The 13,865-nt window shown below is 55.9% G+C and overlaps 8 protein-coding genes across 8 annotated transcripts; 5 read left to right on the top strand and 3 right to left on the bottom strand.

The window, feature by feature from the left end:
- Positions 1–499: 499 nt before the first annotated feature.
- Positions 500–2,188, top strand: F5144DRAFT_495269 (uncharacterized protein; the record flags this gene model as incomplete). The annotated part of the gene is made up of 3 exons (XM_066786090.1): positions 500–887; positions 1,064–1,804; positions 1,866–2,188. 3 exons carry the CDS (start codon positions 500–502, stop codon positions 2,186–2,188), a joined length of 1,452 nt encoding a protein of 483 aa, XP_066639992.1.
- Positions 2,189–2,266: 78 nt separating this feature from the next.
- On the bottom strand, positions 2,267–3,049 carry F5144DRAFT_356852 (uncharacterized protein). Its single transcript, XM_066784354.1, has one exon. It carries the CDS (start codon positions 2,876–2,878, stop codon positions 2,345–2,347), a length of 534 nt encoding a protein of 177 aa, XP_066639993.1. The 5' UTR covers positions 2,879–3,049; the 3' UTR covers positions 2,267–2,344.
- Positions 2,670–3,633, top strand: F5144DRAFT_356844 (uncharacterized protein). The gene is made up of 2 exons (XM_066784353.1): positions 2,670–2,736; positions 2,819–3,633. Exon 2 carries the CDS (start codon positions 2,883–2,885, stop codon positions 3,369–3,371), a length of 489 nt encoding a protein of 162 aa, XP_066639994.1. The 5' UTR covers positions 2,670–2,736; positions 2,819–2,882; the 3' UTR covers positions 3,372–3,633.
- Positions 3,634–4,999: 1,366 nt separating this feature from the next.
- Positions 5,000–5,498, bottom strand: F5144DRAFT_356876 (uncharacterized protein). The gene has a single exon (XM_066784355.1). The coding sequence runs from the start codon at positions 5,411–5,413 to the stop codon at positions 5,048–5,050; it is 366 nt and encodes a 121-aa protein (XP_066639995.1). The 5' UTR covers positions 5,414–5,498; the 3' UTR covers positions 5,000–5,047.
- Positions 5,499–7,028: 1,530 nt separating this feature from the next.
- On the bottom strand, positions 7,029–7,578 carry F5144DRAFT_550833 (uncharacterized protein; the record flags this gene model as incomplete). The annotated part of the gene is made up of 2 exons (XM_066787656.1): positions 7,029–7,357; positions 7,494–7,578. The coding sequence occupies 2 exons, from the start codon at positions 7,576–7,578 to the stop codon at positions 7,029–7,031; spliced, it is 414 nt and encodes a 137-aa protein (XP_066639996.1).
- On the top strand, positions 7,404–8,650 carry F5144DRAFT_356903 (uncharacterized protein). The gene is made up of 2 exons (XM_066784356.1): positions 7,404–8,036; positions 8,118–8,650. The coding sequence occupies exons 1-2, from the start codon at positions 7,654–7,656 to the stop codon at positions 8,545–8,547; spliced, it is 813 nt and encodes a 270-aa protein (XP_066639997.1). The 5' UTR covers positions 7,404–7,653; the 3' UTR covers positions 8,548–8,650.
- A 154-nt stretch (positions 8,651–8,804) lies between these two features.
- Positions 8,805–10,065, top strand: F5144DRAFT_495272 (uncharacterized protein; the record flags this gene model as incomplete). Its single annotated transcript, XM_066786091.1, has 2 exons — positions 8,805–9,008; positions 9,070–10,065. 2 exons carry the CDS (start codon positions 8,805–8,807, stop codon positions 10,063–10,065), a joined length of 1,200 nt encoding a protein of 399 aa, XP_066639998.1.
- A 2,918-nt stretch (positions 10,066–12,983) lies between these two features.
- F5144DRAFT_595468 (uncharacterized protein) lies at positions 12,984–13,692 on the top strand (the record flags this gene model as incomplete). Its single annotated transcript, XM_066790695.1, has 2 exons — positions 12,984–12,998; positions 13,228–13,692. 2 exons carry the CDS (start codon positions 12,984–12,986, stop codon positions 13,690–13,692), a joined length of 480 nt encoding a protein of 159 aa, XP_066639999.1.
- Positions 13,693–13,865: the final 173 nt, after the last annotated feature.

A 13,865-nucleotide genomic window follows, 5' to 3' on the forward strand; every position in this document is an offset into this window, starting at 1 on the left:
AGCGCACCGAAGGCGCCTTGTTTAATGGTTTTATGACCGAAATATGGCCGTTCCTTGGGTTTTCTTTTTGCCTTCGCCTCCTTACGAGGCCCCATTCAACCCCAACCTTGCACGGACCTCGGCGAAGAATGACGTCGCCTTCATTGTATGTGTTTCCCGATTCGGTACTTCCGCTTGAATTTGATCGTCAATGGGAGACTGGAGCTTTGTTATGGGGTATTCGGTGTTGAGAGTGGCTTCCTAAAGTTTGACATGAATCTTATAAAGCCTTTCTCGTCAATGGGGGATGAGTTAGCCATGCCTATTTCAACCAGCCCATCGGCACTCGATATCATCAACACCAAAAACTACTCCACAGCTCATCTTGAACCCGTTATTTTGTTCCCCCGTCGCTCCAGCCAGAATGCTTTCTAGGTCACTCCGCAGCACTAGGTGCGGTTCCGTCAACCAAACCTGCACACGCCAACTCTCACGACAACACCCTCGCCATGCCACCTCCATGGCGGCCATGAATTCACCGGGTGGTAAGGCAGAGGGGGATATCTCTGACACATTCGCCTCGCTCTCGGGGAGGAAAGCCCAGCCGCTCCCAGATCGCTTCCGTGAGCTCAAATTGCGCCTTGTCGAGGGCCACGAAGATGCCGTTATAGCCAGTTGGAAGCGCCTACTGGCGACGCTGAAAAAGGAGAATGAGATTATCGCCCGTACCGGACCCGCCATCGTTCCTGAGGTCCGATTCAGCCATCTCCAAGAGGACCTGGACGCACTCAAGCCCGAGATAAAAAAGCGTGGCGTTGCGGTTATCCGAGGCGTGATTCCCGAAGATGAAGCGCGGTCGTACAAGTTTGAGATCGAAGAATACGCCCGCCAGAACCCACAAACCCGCGGTAAGTCTTGGTTATTTTCCGATCCAGTCATGCATCCCCTTCTATCTATTGTCTATCTACCATCCCCTTCCCACCCCACAACACAACACAACACTCTATTCAACCCCCTTCCCTCCACCCACCTCCCCAACCCCCAACCCACAATCCACCACCCACTAACCCCCCTTCCCTCACAGGCTTCCCCCCCACCACCCCCCAAATCCTCGAGCTCTACTGGTCGCCCTCGCAACTCCGCGCCCGCGCCCACCCCTCCCTGCTCACGACCCAACGCGCCCTGATGACCACCCTCTGGCACACGCACTCCAACCCCTCCACGCCCCTCTCCCTACACACCCCCCTCACCTACGCCGACCGCCTGCGCATCCGCCAGCCCGGCGACGCACACTTTGCGCTGGGTCCCCACCAGGACGCGGGGAGCGTGGAGCGGTGGGAGGAGGGGGGGTATGGGATGGGTGGTGTTTATGGGGCGGTTTGGAAAGGGGAGTGGGAGGGGGGGTTTGATGCATATGATGCGGCGGGGAGGGTGGGCGCGGTGACGGATTTGTATGGGGGGTTGGGGGCGTGTAGTATGTTCAGGATGTTTCAGGGGTGGTTGGCGATTAGTGAGAGCGGGCCGTTGCGGGGCACGTTGTTGGTGAATCCGTTGGTGAGAGAGACGGGGGTGTATGCGTTGCTGAGGCCGTTTTTTAGGGCGAGGAGGGGGTTGGAAGAGGTGGGTGGTGTGAGGGAGAGGTATTTGGAGGAGGGGAATTGGGAGTTTACGGGCGGGGAGAAGATGGATAGTGAGATTCATGGGGCCATGCCGGGGTGTGCGCAGGAGTTTCCGGAGGGTGCGCACCCGCATCTGGAGCTGGATCGGACGATGGTGCATGTGCCGGAGGTGAGGCCGGGGGATTATGTCGTTTGGCATTGCGACTGTGAGTGTGCCCTATCTTTTGTTATGGGGAGAGTGAGGTGGTTGATACTGACATGATCCAGCGATCCATGCCGTCGACAAGAAGCACAACGGCACTTCCGACTCTAGCGTCCTGTACATCCCGGTGTGCCCTACTACCAAGGCCAGCGCCCAGTACATGGTCCGGCAACGGGCCGCGTTCCTGCAGGGTACTCCAGGACCGGACTTCCCTGGCGGCGAGGGCGAGTCGAGGCATATCGGGCGGGGGACCGAGGAGTATGTCAAGAAGTACTGCGACCCCGCCGGTGTCCAGTCCATGGGCCTTGACAAGCTCGCTACGGCGGAGGATGATACCCCGGGCGGCAAGGCCGTGGTTGCGGAGGCCAACAGGATTTTGGGATTCTAGGGATGTGAGTTGATATTTCTTAATAGTCAAAGTCAACTTGAGTTTTCAGAGGGCGACAATAAAAGGAATCAGAATTCTATTGCTCTCCAGGTCCTATCTTTCCCCAGCTGAGCATGCAACCTTTTTTCTATTCCACCCCCTCGTTCAGCATACCCTCTACTGCTCCTTCATGGTCGGCGTGAACCAGTCCGCCATAAAGTGGTTCATGAAATCCCTCTTGCCCAACTCAATGCCCTTCATCCGCAGGATGTCGTACGCGGTGCTCACGTGGAACATGATGTTGGGGATGGCGAAGCCGAGCACGTACTGCGACGGGGTGGCGTCGACGGGCTTGAAGGGGCCGACCTGAAGGCTGACGGTCTTGCGGTCGGAGCCGTCCACTTCCTCGCGCGAGACCGCCTTGAGCAGGTCGATGGTCTTGTTGACGCGCGCGACGAGCTGCTCGAGGGTGGTCTCGTTGTCCTCGAACACCTCGACCTCGCGGGCCGTCAGGCGCTCGACGTACTTCTTGGCGAAGTTGGTCACGGCGATGATCTGGAAGGAGAAGGGCTTCATGTCGTCGATGAGACGGGCGTCCGCCAGGGTGGCGGCCTCCGGGTGCTCCTGCGCCTTCTTCAGGAGGTCGAGGAGGGTGTCGAGCGTTTGGAGGGACATCCCGATAGAGACATCGTAGAGGGAGACGGAAGCCATTTTGATGGTTGGTTGGAGGGGGGGTGAAGAGGCTGGTTGCTGGTTGCTTGGTAGGTGGTGTTTTTGGTGCTCTTCGCTTTGTCTTCTTGGTCTTTGGCTGGTGGATGTCGATGAGGTTGGGCTCGTGTCAGGTCACTTCAGAGGGCGGGGGAGGTGGGTACTTTTATGGGCGGGCACTTTAACAAGGAGGAGCTTCGACGACTCTCCAGTCAATCCACCTCCACGCGCATGTCTGAAAAGTCTCCGGCGCGACCATTGGACCCCCCTGATGCTCGGAGGGCTTGACCTGACCCGCCCTCACCCCCGACGTCAACCAATCCTCACCACTTTCCCCTCCCATGGATGGCCCCGTCGCCCATCGCGGCACTCATTAATAATCGGATGCGGCTCTCGGGTTCCACATCAGCGCAACCTCGGATTCCCAGAACTGTGGATCGCGGGTGCGGCGCAACCCGACCGACGACAGCTGACAAATTCAGGCTTAGGAAACTGAAACCCTTGAGGACACGAATATATGATGACCCCAGCCGCTGAGAAATCAGAGCTTATTTTGATCGTCGTACTGGCCTATCGATTATTTAGTTAATTTTCAGCCCCCATTTTGTGCCGCGGGTGGTGTGCGGAGACGGACCAACCTGTGCGCCGGAAAGAGACCTCACTAGTACGGCGGGGGAAGGTTTATGTGGCGGTGAGGGGTTGGGGAGGGGTAGCAAATGTCCGGATTAGAAAAGCAGCCCGACGGGCCAGAGCTCGCAAAGTTCCAAGTTGGCCATGGGGGTTTGGGATTCAATAGAATGGATGAAGTTGAGGTGAAGTCGAGATAAACTTTGTGCCGTAGTCGCGGGTAAGGCCGCTCAGTGGAGAGATCTAAGATCTTTCAGGGCAGTCGTGCTGATGGATGCGGGGCCCCAGAGCTACTAAAGCCAATTGTGGAAGCAACAGGATGACCGCCGTTAGGGTCAGAATTGCGCCATCGGTCGAAGGTTGGAAAGCCATGCTAGAGATACCCAGAACACCATGCATGTTGCCACAGGATCACAACGCGTAGCGAGCATGGCGTTGTCCTCGAGCACAGAGGTATCAAAGCAGAAGGGATGCACGGCATGTGTGTTTTGGGTCTCTATTGTACTTTTCAGGTTTACAGGGGGTCTAACTCGAGTCGATGAGGTTTAGTGCCTGGCGCATCTGGGACGATGGCAGCATGGCATCACAGCATGTTTTTAACTTTTCTTGGGGAGTTCCAGTGCGCAATTCTAATCTTGACTGAAGAAGGTATTATGATTAATTCATAGTGGTTTGATTGGCTAAGTACCGAACTAGGTAAGTAGCTAATTGTATCTCAAGAACGTTGGGTCTGAGTTCTGGTTGCCTGGGTGTGTGTGGTCTCTTAGAGACTGGGAAAGGAGAAAATGGGTTGAAGTTCCAATGACATGACTCTCTACCTGGCCATTATTTTGATCCGATTTGCTGTTACCTTGTAAACATAGCTAGCTACCTCAAGTTGCATAGGATAGTAGCCAACTGGCCTTTTGGGTTTACTCGTCAGATGAGCTCTTATACTCCTAGATGACTCTAAACACAAGAGTTTCAGGGCAGTGTCAAAATCGACAAATCAGCAGGGAAAAGGTATATCTACTCTTTCTATGCCACTTACCTGAGGGATTGAAGTAGGATAATTATCAAGAGGCCATAGGCCAAATGAAGAATAAGCAGGTAGCAGGTAACAGGTACATATACCTACATCTAGACACTCAACATCGAATGAGGTGGCCAATCCCTTAGGAACATGTTGAAATTTCTTGCATAATAGACAAACAATGCAAATATTTTATTTTGCACATAAACCAGCACTGTGGCCGGCAGCGAAGAGGCTGAGTGGTACCACGGCGTGCTTACAGTCAAAAGGGGCGCGCTGTTGATGGGCGGTTCTGGGGCTATCTTCACTTCTACCAACAAACCTACCTAGGCACCGTCACAAGGCCTCCAAGCCGCCCTACTATGAGATTGAGAAGCACACCTACAGGTAGCTGGACAAGCACCTCAACATCATCGACTGCGTTGGCATCAATGTAAAACAATCCATGTGCGGTTGGTCAAGTACTGCTACTTGGTCAATAGTTTAAGGGCACGACAGCGCTGGAGAAGCGTGTACGGTGCTCACGGGCCTCGTCAGTGTGATCCAGTCTGCGCACATGCAACCATAGGTAACGTCCGGCAGGTCGACACCAGCGACCGAAACACTCTGCACGACGCGGATAGCAGTATCCGGACCTGTGACTGTGCCGGTTCATCTAAAGGTGATACCCCACCTGCTATTGTTGCTGGGGGCGGTTTCTGCCATCTGACAATGACGAGGGAACAGGAGGACCCTCCGGGCCGAGACATGGATACACGCTTTCGGATCGGCCATCTGTGAGATTGTGATCCCGACATGTCCGCACCAGCGCAAAGTAGAAGAAGCAATGACAATGTGGTGTGCTTGATGCGTGAGTGCACCTGCCCTGATGTCGCTCGTGTGGTGCCTGGTTCAGGCATACCATCTGACCGCGGCGTATCGAGGGGGGGGGGGGGGGGGGGTACGCGTTTGCACTGAACCGGCGATATTGTTGCACAGGAGCAGAACAAATGCTGTCATAACGATAGCCATCCTGCAGGAAACAATAACGGCGGTCTGGAAGAGTAAGGGGTGCAGATGCCACATCGGAAGCGTCAGATCTGTGGTCTGGCCGATCGCCTGTGTTTCTTCCCCTGAGTCGTCACCACATATGGCACCTCACCGGTAGACATCCCACAATTCGTTTGCTCGTCCCTTTGTTTGGAAGCATCGCTTAATCCAGTGGAATTGACTTGGCGCTAAGTTGATCTAATCATCTTCCTCAAAGTTTTCTGTGGGATTTTCTGTCCGTTCCTCAGGATTCGCTCTCGCTTACAATCAACCTCGGTACCAGCATGCCGGTTTTTGCGCTCGAGTATCCGCACTACTTCGTAATTCATCCAAGCAGGTCGGTCATCTGTGGCAAGCTTCTCGGTCGCGTTCCGGCTGTATTAAGGGCCTGCAAAGGAGGTCCTCGAGGAGTTGTGCCGATTTGATGATGTTACCTGTGAGGGAGGGTACAATTTGGGAGTGGTTTCAAGATTGGTACCGAGCATCGATACCCGTGCTAGATGAATTGAAGCAGGGGAAGACTGTTTTTGGCATCACACTGTTTACCTACCTAAGTTGTCCATCCGTGGTAGGCATACGCCACGCACATTTCACCTCGAGCAAAATGGTCGGAAAGGAGTCCAGACCATCGGTTAGGTTACCCAACGTTGCCAATTTTCCGGATCTGAGCAGGGCTGATCGGTCATTGCACAGTTCTTATTGAAGTCGAGGCCCTTGACCGGAATGGGGCCACTCCGAAGGCCATTGTTTCGTCAGCGCGTGTTGGTTCGGAGATTACTTACAAATAGAATTTGGCGAGCTTCGTTACGCGAATGGCCCGCCACTCCAAGCTTGTCTGCGATGTATGCATGTGTGAAGAGGGGCATTCAGAGGGGCATTCCTTTCCCTTTCTGTCAAGCAAGCTACATGTACACAGCGTAGGTAACAATCGGGTACGCTTCCTGTGGTTGCATGCAGGTTACCTACATGTATGCAGATGCAGGCAAGTCACTGTCACTTCGAAAAGCTGGTTGTTGTCATTCCCAGAGACTGCCCGGCCGTTTCCCCTCTCGAGGACCTTCAAAGCTCGGACCGTGACCACACACACAAGGGCCCGAGCCCCGAGGCCATGGAAACAAAGCCAAGAGTTTATACGCTCGAGAAGGGTTCGAAAGCCGTTCTTGGCCGGCCATCCCGTGGCCAAACCCGAGAAGATGCATCGTTAGCCTTGGCCCTAGTGGAGCTAAAACGGCCGCGGAATCAACGGCGGCAAGCCGTGGCGCGCCAATGCTCCGAGGGATGCTGCCTGTGTGGGCGCAAACTGCAGAGAGATGGTCAGAAGGGGCACGGGCCGCCGAGGTGTGCCGGAGAGTTGTCCGAGGAGGGAAAGGTGAGGAATCTTGGGAAGCGGGATGGGAGGGGAACGGAAAGAAAAAAAGAGGGACGGGGCTCGGTTGATGGGGTCCCCGATTGCTTGTTCCTGCTTTGGTTTCGAATTGATCGGACCTACTTGCATGCATGCAGAACGCAGGTGATGGATGCGGTGAGAACTCTCGTCAGCGATTTCCTGATCGGTAAAGGACTAAAGGTCCTCCCGTCCGTCTTTAGGGGTTTCTCCTGGTTGAAGTGAGGAGGCGTTGACGCCTTGTTCAAAGCGTACATGATCTTGTGGCCCGTGTCCGGCTGGTAGTGTGCGCTCGGGGCTGGGTGGCGCTGCGGGAGGGATGACATGAGGGCTGTGACGCCTCTGTTCTGGCTCGCTGGGTGTGGGAGGGGGCCGGCATGGGACATGGGGATGGCAGGGGGTGGCATCCTGCCTCTCGATTCTGCACATTCTGGAATCAGCGTGGTAACGGGGTTCATCCGATCAGATCGCGACCAACAGATCTTCAGCAAGGAGGGTTTTGATAGGATAGGAAAAAATCAACATTTAAACGTGAACTTCCAGAGGCAGATCAGCGGTGCCCATACTGCTCTGGGTGGTCCCCAGATCGATCTGCGCTTTAGCTGGGATCAGGGGTAAGCTGGATGACAGGAGAAGGCGACAGAGAGCCATCGTGTCAAACAAGGAGCCAGGGGGGAGTGAGGGGGAAGATTTGCGCCAGGGCCTCGCGCCTTGCCTGGTTGGGAGATGTTACCGCAACTTTATTTGTTGCAACCACAACCTTCGAAACTGTTTTTGAGTTTTGTGAGGGCGAAAGCTCTTCTTGCAGCCCTGCCGTCCCGTGTGCCGTGTGCTGCGGGAGTGAGAATTGGGCCGGCTCGGTTGCGCGGCTTCATGGTGAGAAACTGCCGTCTCGGATCTGCAGGCGCAGATTGCGGTGTCCTCTTCTGCAATATAATGCCTATTGAACCGCCATCTGCCGGCCGTCCTGGGTCAAAGCTTGTGGCTCCCACACCGAGGTTCCCAGCGTTCCCAGCTGCTCGTGCCGAGTCTTTTCCCGCGCCCGCCCCGGCCACAAAGTCCTCTTCTCCTGTTAGGGAAACGCCATCGCGACGCCCCCTGCAGCTTCGGTAACGATAAGCACTAACATCACGCATCGTCCAAGCAGTGGGCGGATGCAGGTTCGGCTGGGAGTGGCTGATCACTAACAGCCAAGCGAACGAACCCTCGAACCCCTTGACGGCCGGGATCCAAGAATGTTGGTTCCGGCCCGCAAAAGGCTCGACGCTCCGACCTCCTCCATGTAAAAAGTTTACAGGCGAGACTGCAGCTCGCCAAGTCCAGCGTTCTCCTCGAAAGGGTCAAGGGGGGGAGGCCCGGGAGGGGAACTTTGACAGCTTGACAGCCCGCGCCCGTGCGCATCTGCACCCGAGCCAAAGATGCCGCTCGCTTGGTCAAATGGGGAAGAGCAGCTGGCTTCCTGGTTGCGGTAACGGGGGTGCGGGCTCTGTTAGTGCTTTCAACCGGGGGATCCGACCACCCGCGAAACCTGGGAAATTTCGCTTTCGTTGGCGCGAAACACATGCAGAACACAGAAGCGACTTTCCTCTTTTTCCACGATTCAACCATGTCAAGCGTTGAGCCTGGGGGAGACCCCTGGGGGATCGGATCGACCTGAAGAGGTTACAATGGATCAGGACAGTCTGGGATCCAGACCGTCCCCTCGGAACCAGAACTTCCAGATCATAAAGGAGCGTCCTTACCCCAGATTCCAGATCTTCGTTTCCAACCCCGCTTGCCTTGCTTTTTGACATCCAGTGTTCCACCCGCTGTTCCACAACCTCAGCATGTCGAGCGCCACATCGGCGCCGGGCCCGGCTGCCACCGGCGCACCGCCCATGGGCCCCGGCGGCCCAGGGGCCAACGGCGCCCCGCCAGACGTGATCATCTCCGACCGAGCCGCATACCTCGCCCAGGTCTACATCGGCGTCAGCTCAGTGCTGCTCCTGCTCTGCGTCATCACCTTCGCCACCCGCATCTACCAGCGGGTGCGGCCGGTATGGAAGGCCGGGCTGGACGATTACTTTATCGTGGCTGGCTTTGTACGTCTACCCATTGTTACCCCTGAATCCCAACCCAGCTAACACCCCACTCCCTAACCAGGCCCTCACCATCGCCGACTACGCCATGCTCATGCCGATGATGGTCCCGCAACCCGGCATCCTCCCCTTCGAAAAGTCCTACGCCGCCGGGAAGAACTCCTGGCTCGCCATCTCCGTCTGGGGCCTGTCCATGACATGCATCAAAGTCTCCATCGCGCTCACGCTGCTGCGCATCCAGGGCAAGGAGCGCGGCTGGCGCATCTTCCTGTACACCATCATGGCCGTGCAGGCCATCTACGGCATCGGCAACACGCTCTTCAACCTGGCCATCGCCTGCCAGCCGCTCGAGGCCGCCTGGAACCCCTTCCTTCCCGGCGGCAAGTGCGTCTCGTACGAGGTCATGCGCGGCGTCTCCAACCTCGGCTCCTCCATCAACATCACCACCGACGTGCTGCTGTCGCTATCTCCGGCGACGTTCCTGCGCAAGCTGAACCGCCCGCTGCGCGAGCGCATCTTTGTCTGCGTGCTGATGGGCATGGGTTTGTTTGCCAGTGTGTTTAGCATCATCAAGACGGTGATTGTGAAGGATTGGGGCGACCCGACGGCGGCCGTGGACTTTTGGGCCATGGGCGTCTCCATCAGCACGTTTACCGTGCTAGAGCAGCTGCTGGGTGTGCTCGCTGCCTGCGTGCCCGCCATGAAGGGCATCTTCCAGAAGTGTCTGGGCGCCATGGGGGTGTCGCTGACGGAGAACAAGTCGCAGCAGCAGCGGTATTATATCGGGCAGGGCGGCGGCATGGGGACGGGGGGGATGAGTCGCACCGGCGGTATGGACCCGACCGAGACGTACAGGAGTCAGAAGGGGGAGGGGTACCGGCCTGATCAGCGCTTCTCCCGCCGGGGGAAGGAGATGGATGATGACGAGACGTGTATTGACTTGCCGGACTTGAGCAGGCCCGAGTCGACTAAGTCGGCTGGGGACCGGTCCTTGAGCCATTCTGGGCAGGGGGATTCCAGGGGACACTCGGTCGAGCAGTTACCTGCGCATGCTGTATGATAGTGGCAACTTTGTTATGTTAATGTCAAGGTTAATGGTTTATGCTGCACTTCTTGGACCCAAGGCCCTGGGAGCTGGAAGCGGGAGCCGCGTGATTGATTGGGGATGGGGAGATTGCTGACCTGCTGTGCCGTCCGTCCCGTGTGCGGGAACTTAAGTCTTGCACCCCGTGCCCAAAGCTTGACATGACCTTAACAGATCTTGTATGAGTGGGACCATGCCACCAGAGGGCACTTTGGGCAATTGGTTCCTTCGTCCCAGCGCTGTCCCGATCCCGCGTCCACTCCGACAGCGGTTGCTCTTGTTCCCAAACATTCCCAGCTTACCTATCAACATCTACGTGTATCTACCTGACGGGAAGTATATAATGTGCCGACCTCTACCCAGTAACCCTACCACTTCTCTCTCTCCGACAATCACACCCCACACTTGGGAGTTTTAGGGCGCAATAGATCCAGTCACTAAAATTGGAGCAGCGTCCATCGCCTACACGTAGCTCCTTGTATTCTGTGCTAAGCCGCCAACGGCAGCTCGCACACTGATGACCCCGAGGAACTCCAACGGCTTTCTGCGAGGATGAGGTTCTTGAAACTTTACTCCAGACAAATTGGGATGTTTGATGGCGCGTGCATCTGGCGAAGGAGAGTTTGAATCATTTGCTATCCATCGTTCACCGTGCGCCCTGTCATCATAGCGTTGCCCGCAGAAGAAATGGAATCTCCGTACTTCCCAAACTCTCATCATTGCTAATGGTCACAAATAAATCTCCTTCATGGCAACCGAGAAGGCGAGGCGTCATCTTGCCGCGTTTCTTCGGGCCCTACTCCCTTGCTGCTAGCTACCGCACTAAGATAGGCGGCGGCGGGGAGATTTAGTACGAGATCGACGGTAGTGGCCCGTACTATGAGTCTTGAAAGACCCGGAAAGATCTGGTCTCTCAGGTTCTAGAGAAGTACGGGCCGCGGCATAGGTCTTTTCGCCTGGCCAAAGCGGGGGGAGATACGTCGACGAGTTCAGAGCGCACGGCGAAGAGAAAGGAAAAGAGGGAGGCTCTAGGTACATCGTGTGAGTGATTTCAGGGAAATGTGGTACTGGCTCCTCGATACACCAATCAACACAGTCAGTTTCTTCGATTCAAGAGCGGGGGAAGTGCATGACGGAGCTGGTAGCCCAAGAGCGGATATCGACGCCACGTTCACAAAGAAACAACGCAAATGCCCCACTTGGTGGTGACGGACGGGGCGTGGTTGACGACGTATACGGACCGAAAGGCCCGACGAATGCTTTCGTGGTTGGGCTGGGCCGTATAGAGAGTACGATACCCAACCATACGTTTGGTCAAGCTACATGTACGCCGTGTATCCAATTTATCACCAGCACGCCGAAGATGACAACGAATATACTGTCCCACAAGACACCAGACAGAGCCTAATACGCTCGTTGATTCTTCGTCGCTATTGTCCTTTGAGTAATGGCTCAGACGATGGCGGAGTAAAATCTGAAGTCATCATCTGACCAAAGCGGCCGCGATTGACTAGAACTCCGAGTTCATCACTGGGCGAGGCTCTCGTTTGCGTTACCACACTCTTTGATCCTCTATCACCAACTGCATTTGGGTTGCAAATGATGTTACCAGTAGCTGATCTTCGTGCGCAACTGCGATCCGGATCTCGGAAGTAACCTGAACCGTAACGTCACTCAAGCTGAGGCATATTCCTGAACTTTGCATGCACGTCCAACAACAGGCTCAGCAACCAAAGTGGCTGGGCCTAGTTCTCCTTCCACCGGAGATCTTTGACTGGTCGTAGCGGTCAAATCATAACTAGCTCACAGCTGTTTGTGACAGTTTAACTGTGCAACCATTCAGATTCTCTCCTGTGACACATTACTTTCACAAGAGATCTTGATCGCCATGTCCCACGAAGCCTTGCAAGGTTATCGTATAAGTTGTTTATTGGCTGCATGTAAGAGATGTCTCTCGGGCTGCATGGTATGACACCCACGGCTGGCAGCCACGGATCAGTCCTGTCGGCATCGCGGCAAGGTGAGCACAACTTCGTCTTTCGGTCGCTTTCGGATTTCAACCTTGCCGATTGAAGCGGTGTGAATGCTGTGGGGAGGAGCGTCGACGACTGAGTGAATCATCCGTACCTAAACTAGCTCGAGCCAAGTAACGTGGCTGCCGTCGGCTCCTCTGGGCTCCTGTCAGCATCCTAACTTCCTTCTGAGCTGAGCGCTGTTGTTTGAGACATTGCGTCGGGATTTCCGCCCAAAGTAAACGAGGTGTTAGTGAGAGAAAAGCAATGAGATCTGCGTTGTTCGCGATGTCGGTCGGCTTCGAGTATGCTGGCGGACATATCGACTCTTCATCAGTACCATTGGTCAAGATCCCGCAGAGTCAGACTCCGCCCCCGCCATGTCAGCCACCGACTGGGAAAGTTGTGGAGCTGATCTGATGATTTCCCGCTTCCCAAAGGCTTGGCTCGGGCTGGGAACCAAGAACTGGGGCCCCTAAAAATAACCCCGGCTCGTATTCGATGCTCTTCGCATGGGCTGACGGCTGCACGTTGGGCCGGGTATTATGCGGTTAGTATGCTCGACTTCGTGTCCTCGACGCCATCGCGGACTAGGATTCTCGTCTTTTTCTCTGATAGGACCCAGCAGTGTTGTGGTTACGTATGGGGCTGGACATGGACCAATGGTGCCGGAGCGGAACAACATGCCCAACGGCAGGTCTCAAAGCCGCTTCCCACGCTGGGCACTGCCTTGGGGAATCCGAAGTCGTTAGCGGCTGATTCTCGTGTTACCCATGGTCGTCTCTTCTTTTGTCCCGATCGGGGATTTTCGTGGCGTTGACTCTCTCGTATCGTCCCCAGTCGCTTGATCCGTAGAGCAAACGTGGAGTGACGAGAAGCATCATGGCGAAGCTGCCGGTGAGGATCTGCCATGTGGACTGTGCCCGAAATGGCGCGGAGGGGGCCTCGTGGTGCAAAGAAGCTTGGAGCCCGGGAAGTGAAGCCTGGTGAGAGCCGGGTATAAGATGGCTCGATGGTCAACCCTTCTACCCTCCCTTTTGCCTCACCATCACAACATCCAACACTCCCATCACAACATCTTCCACACTCAACAAACACTACCAACTCTTCACTACAAACTCCACAGTCTACCAAGACCACCCAACAACCACCATTCAAAATGAAGTTCATCGCTGCCGCTCTTGTCCTCGCCGCCTCGGCCGTTGCTGCTCCCTCTGAGAAGCGCGAGGCCTGCACCTTCGGCACCTACCGGTGCACCAACCCCAACACCGGTATCGAGATCTGCAACATCAAGAGCCAGTGGGAGCTCGTCGGCGACTGCCCTGACAACACCTCGTGCTCCAACCTCCCCCAGAACGGCTACGAGCTCCCCTTCTGCACCAACAACGCCCCCAAGGTCAAGGCCCGCAACGGCCGCCCCGGCCAGAGCCCCGGCGAGAGGTGTCAGACCCCCGGCAAGTACGACTGCTTCGGCCCCTACGCCATCCAGGTCTGCGACACCCAGAACATCCTCCAGTTCGTCGGCAGCTGCCCCGAGCGCTCCCACTGCGCCTACCTCAACGGCATCCCCTACTGCGTTGCCAGCGTCTAAGTTCAGCCCCTGCGCTGCCCTCGGCTTGCACTCGAGACGATTTTCACGACATGATTCGGACTACCTTGGGATGATGATGGGACGCATGGGGCATGGGTTGCATGGAGCACGGTTGGGTTTCACTTCTTACCACTCCTTTCTGGCATAGCTTCTTTCTTCATAATCGGGATCGG

The sequence above is a fragment of the Chaetomium tenue genome (genome assembly GCF_020726465.1).
Source record: "Chaetomium tenue strain MPI-SDFR-AT-0079 chromosome Unknown F5144scaffold_6, whole genome shotgun sequence".
In the NCBI taxonomy this organism is placed as follows: domain Eukaryota; kingdom Fungi; phylum Ascomycota; class Sordariomycetes; order Sordariales; family Chaetomiaceae; genus Chaetomium; species Chaetomium tenue.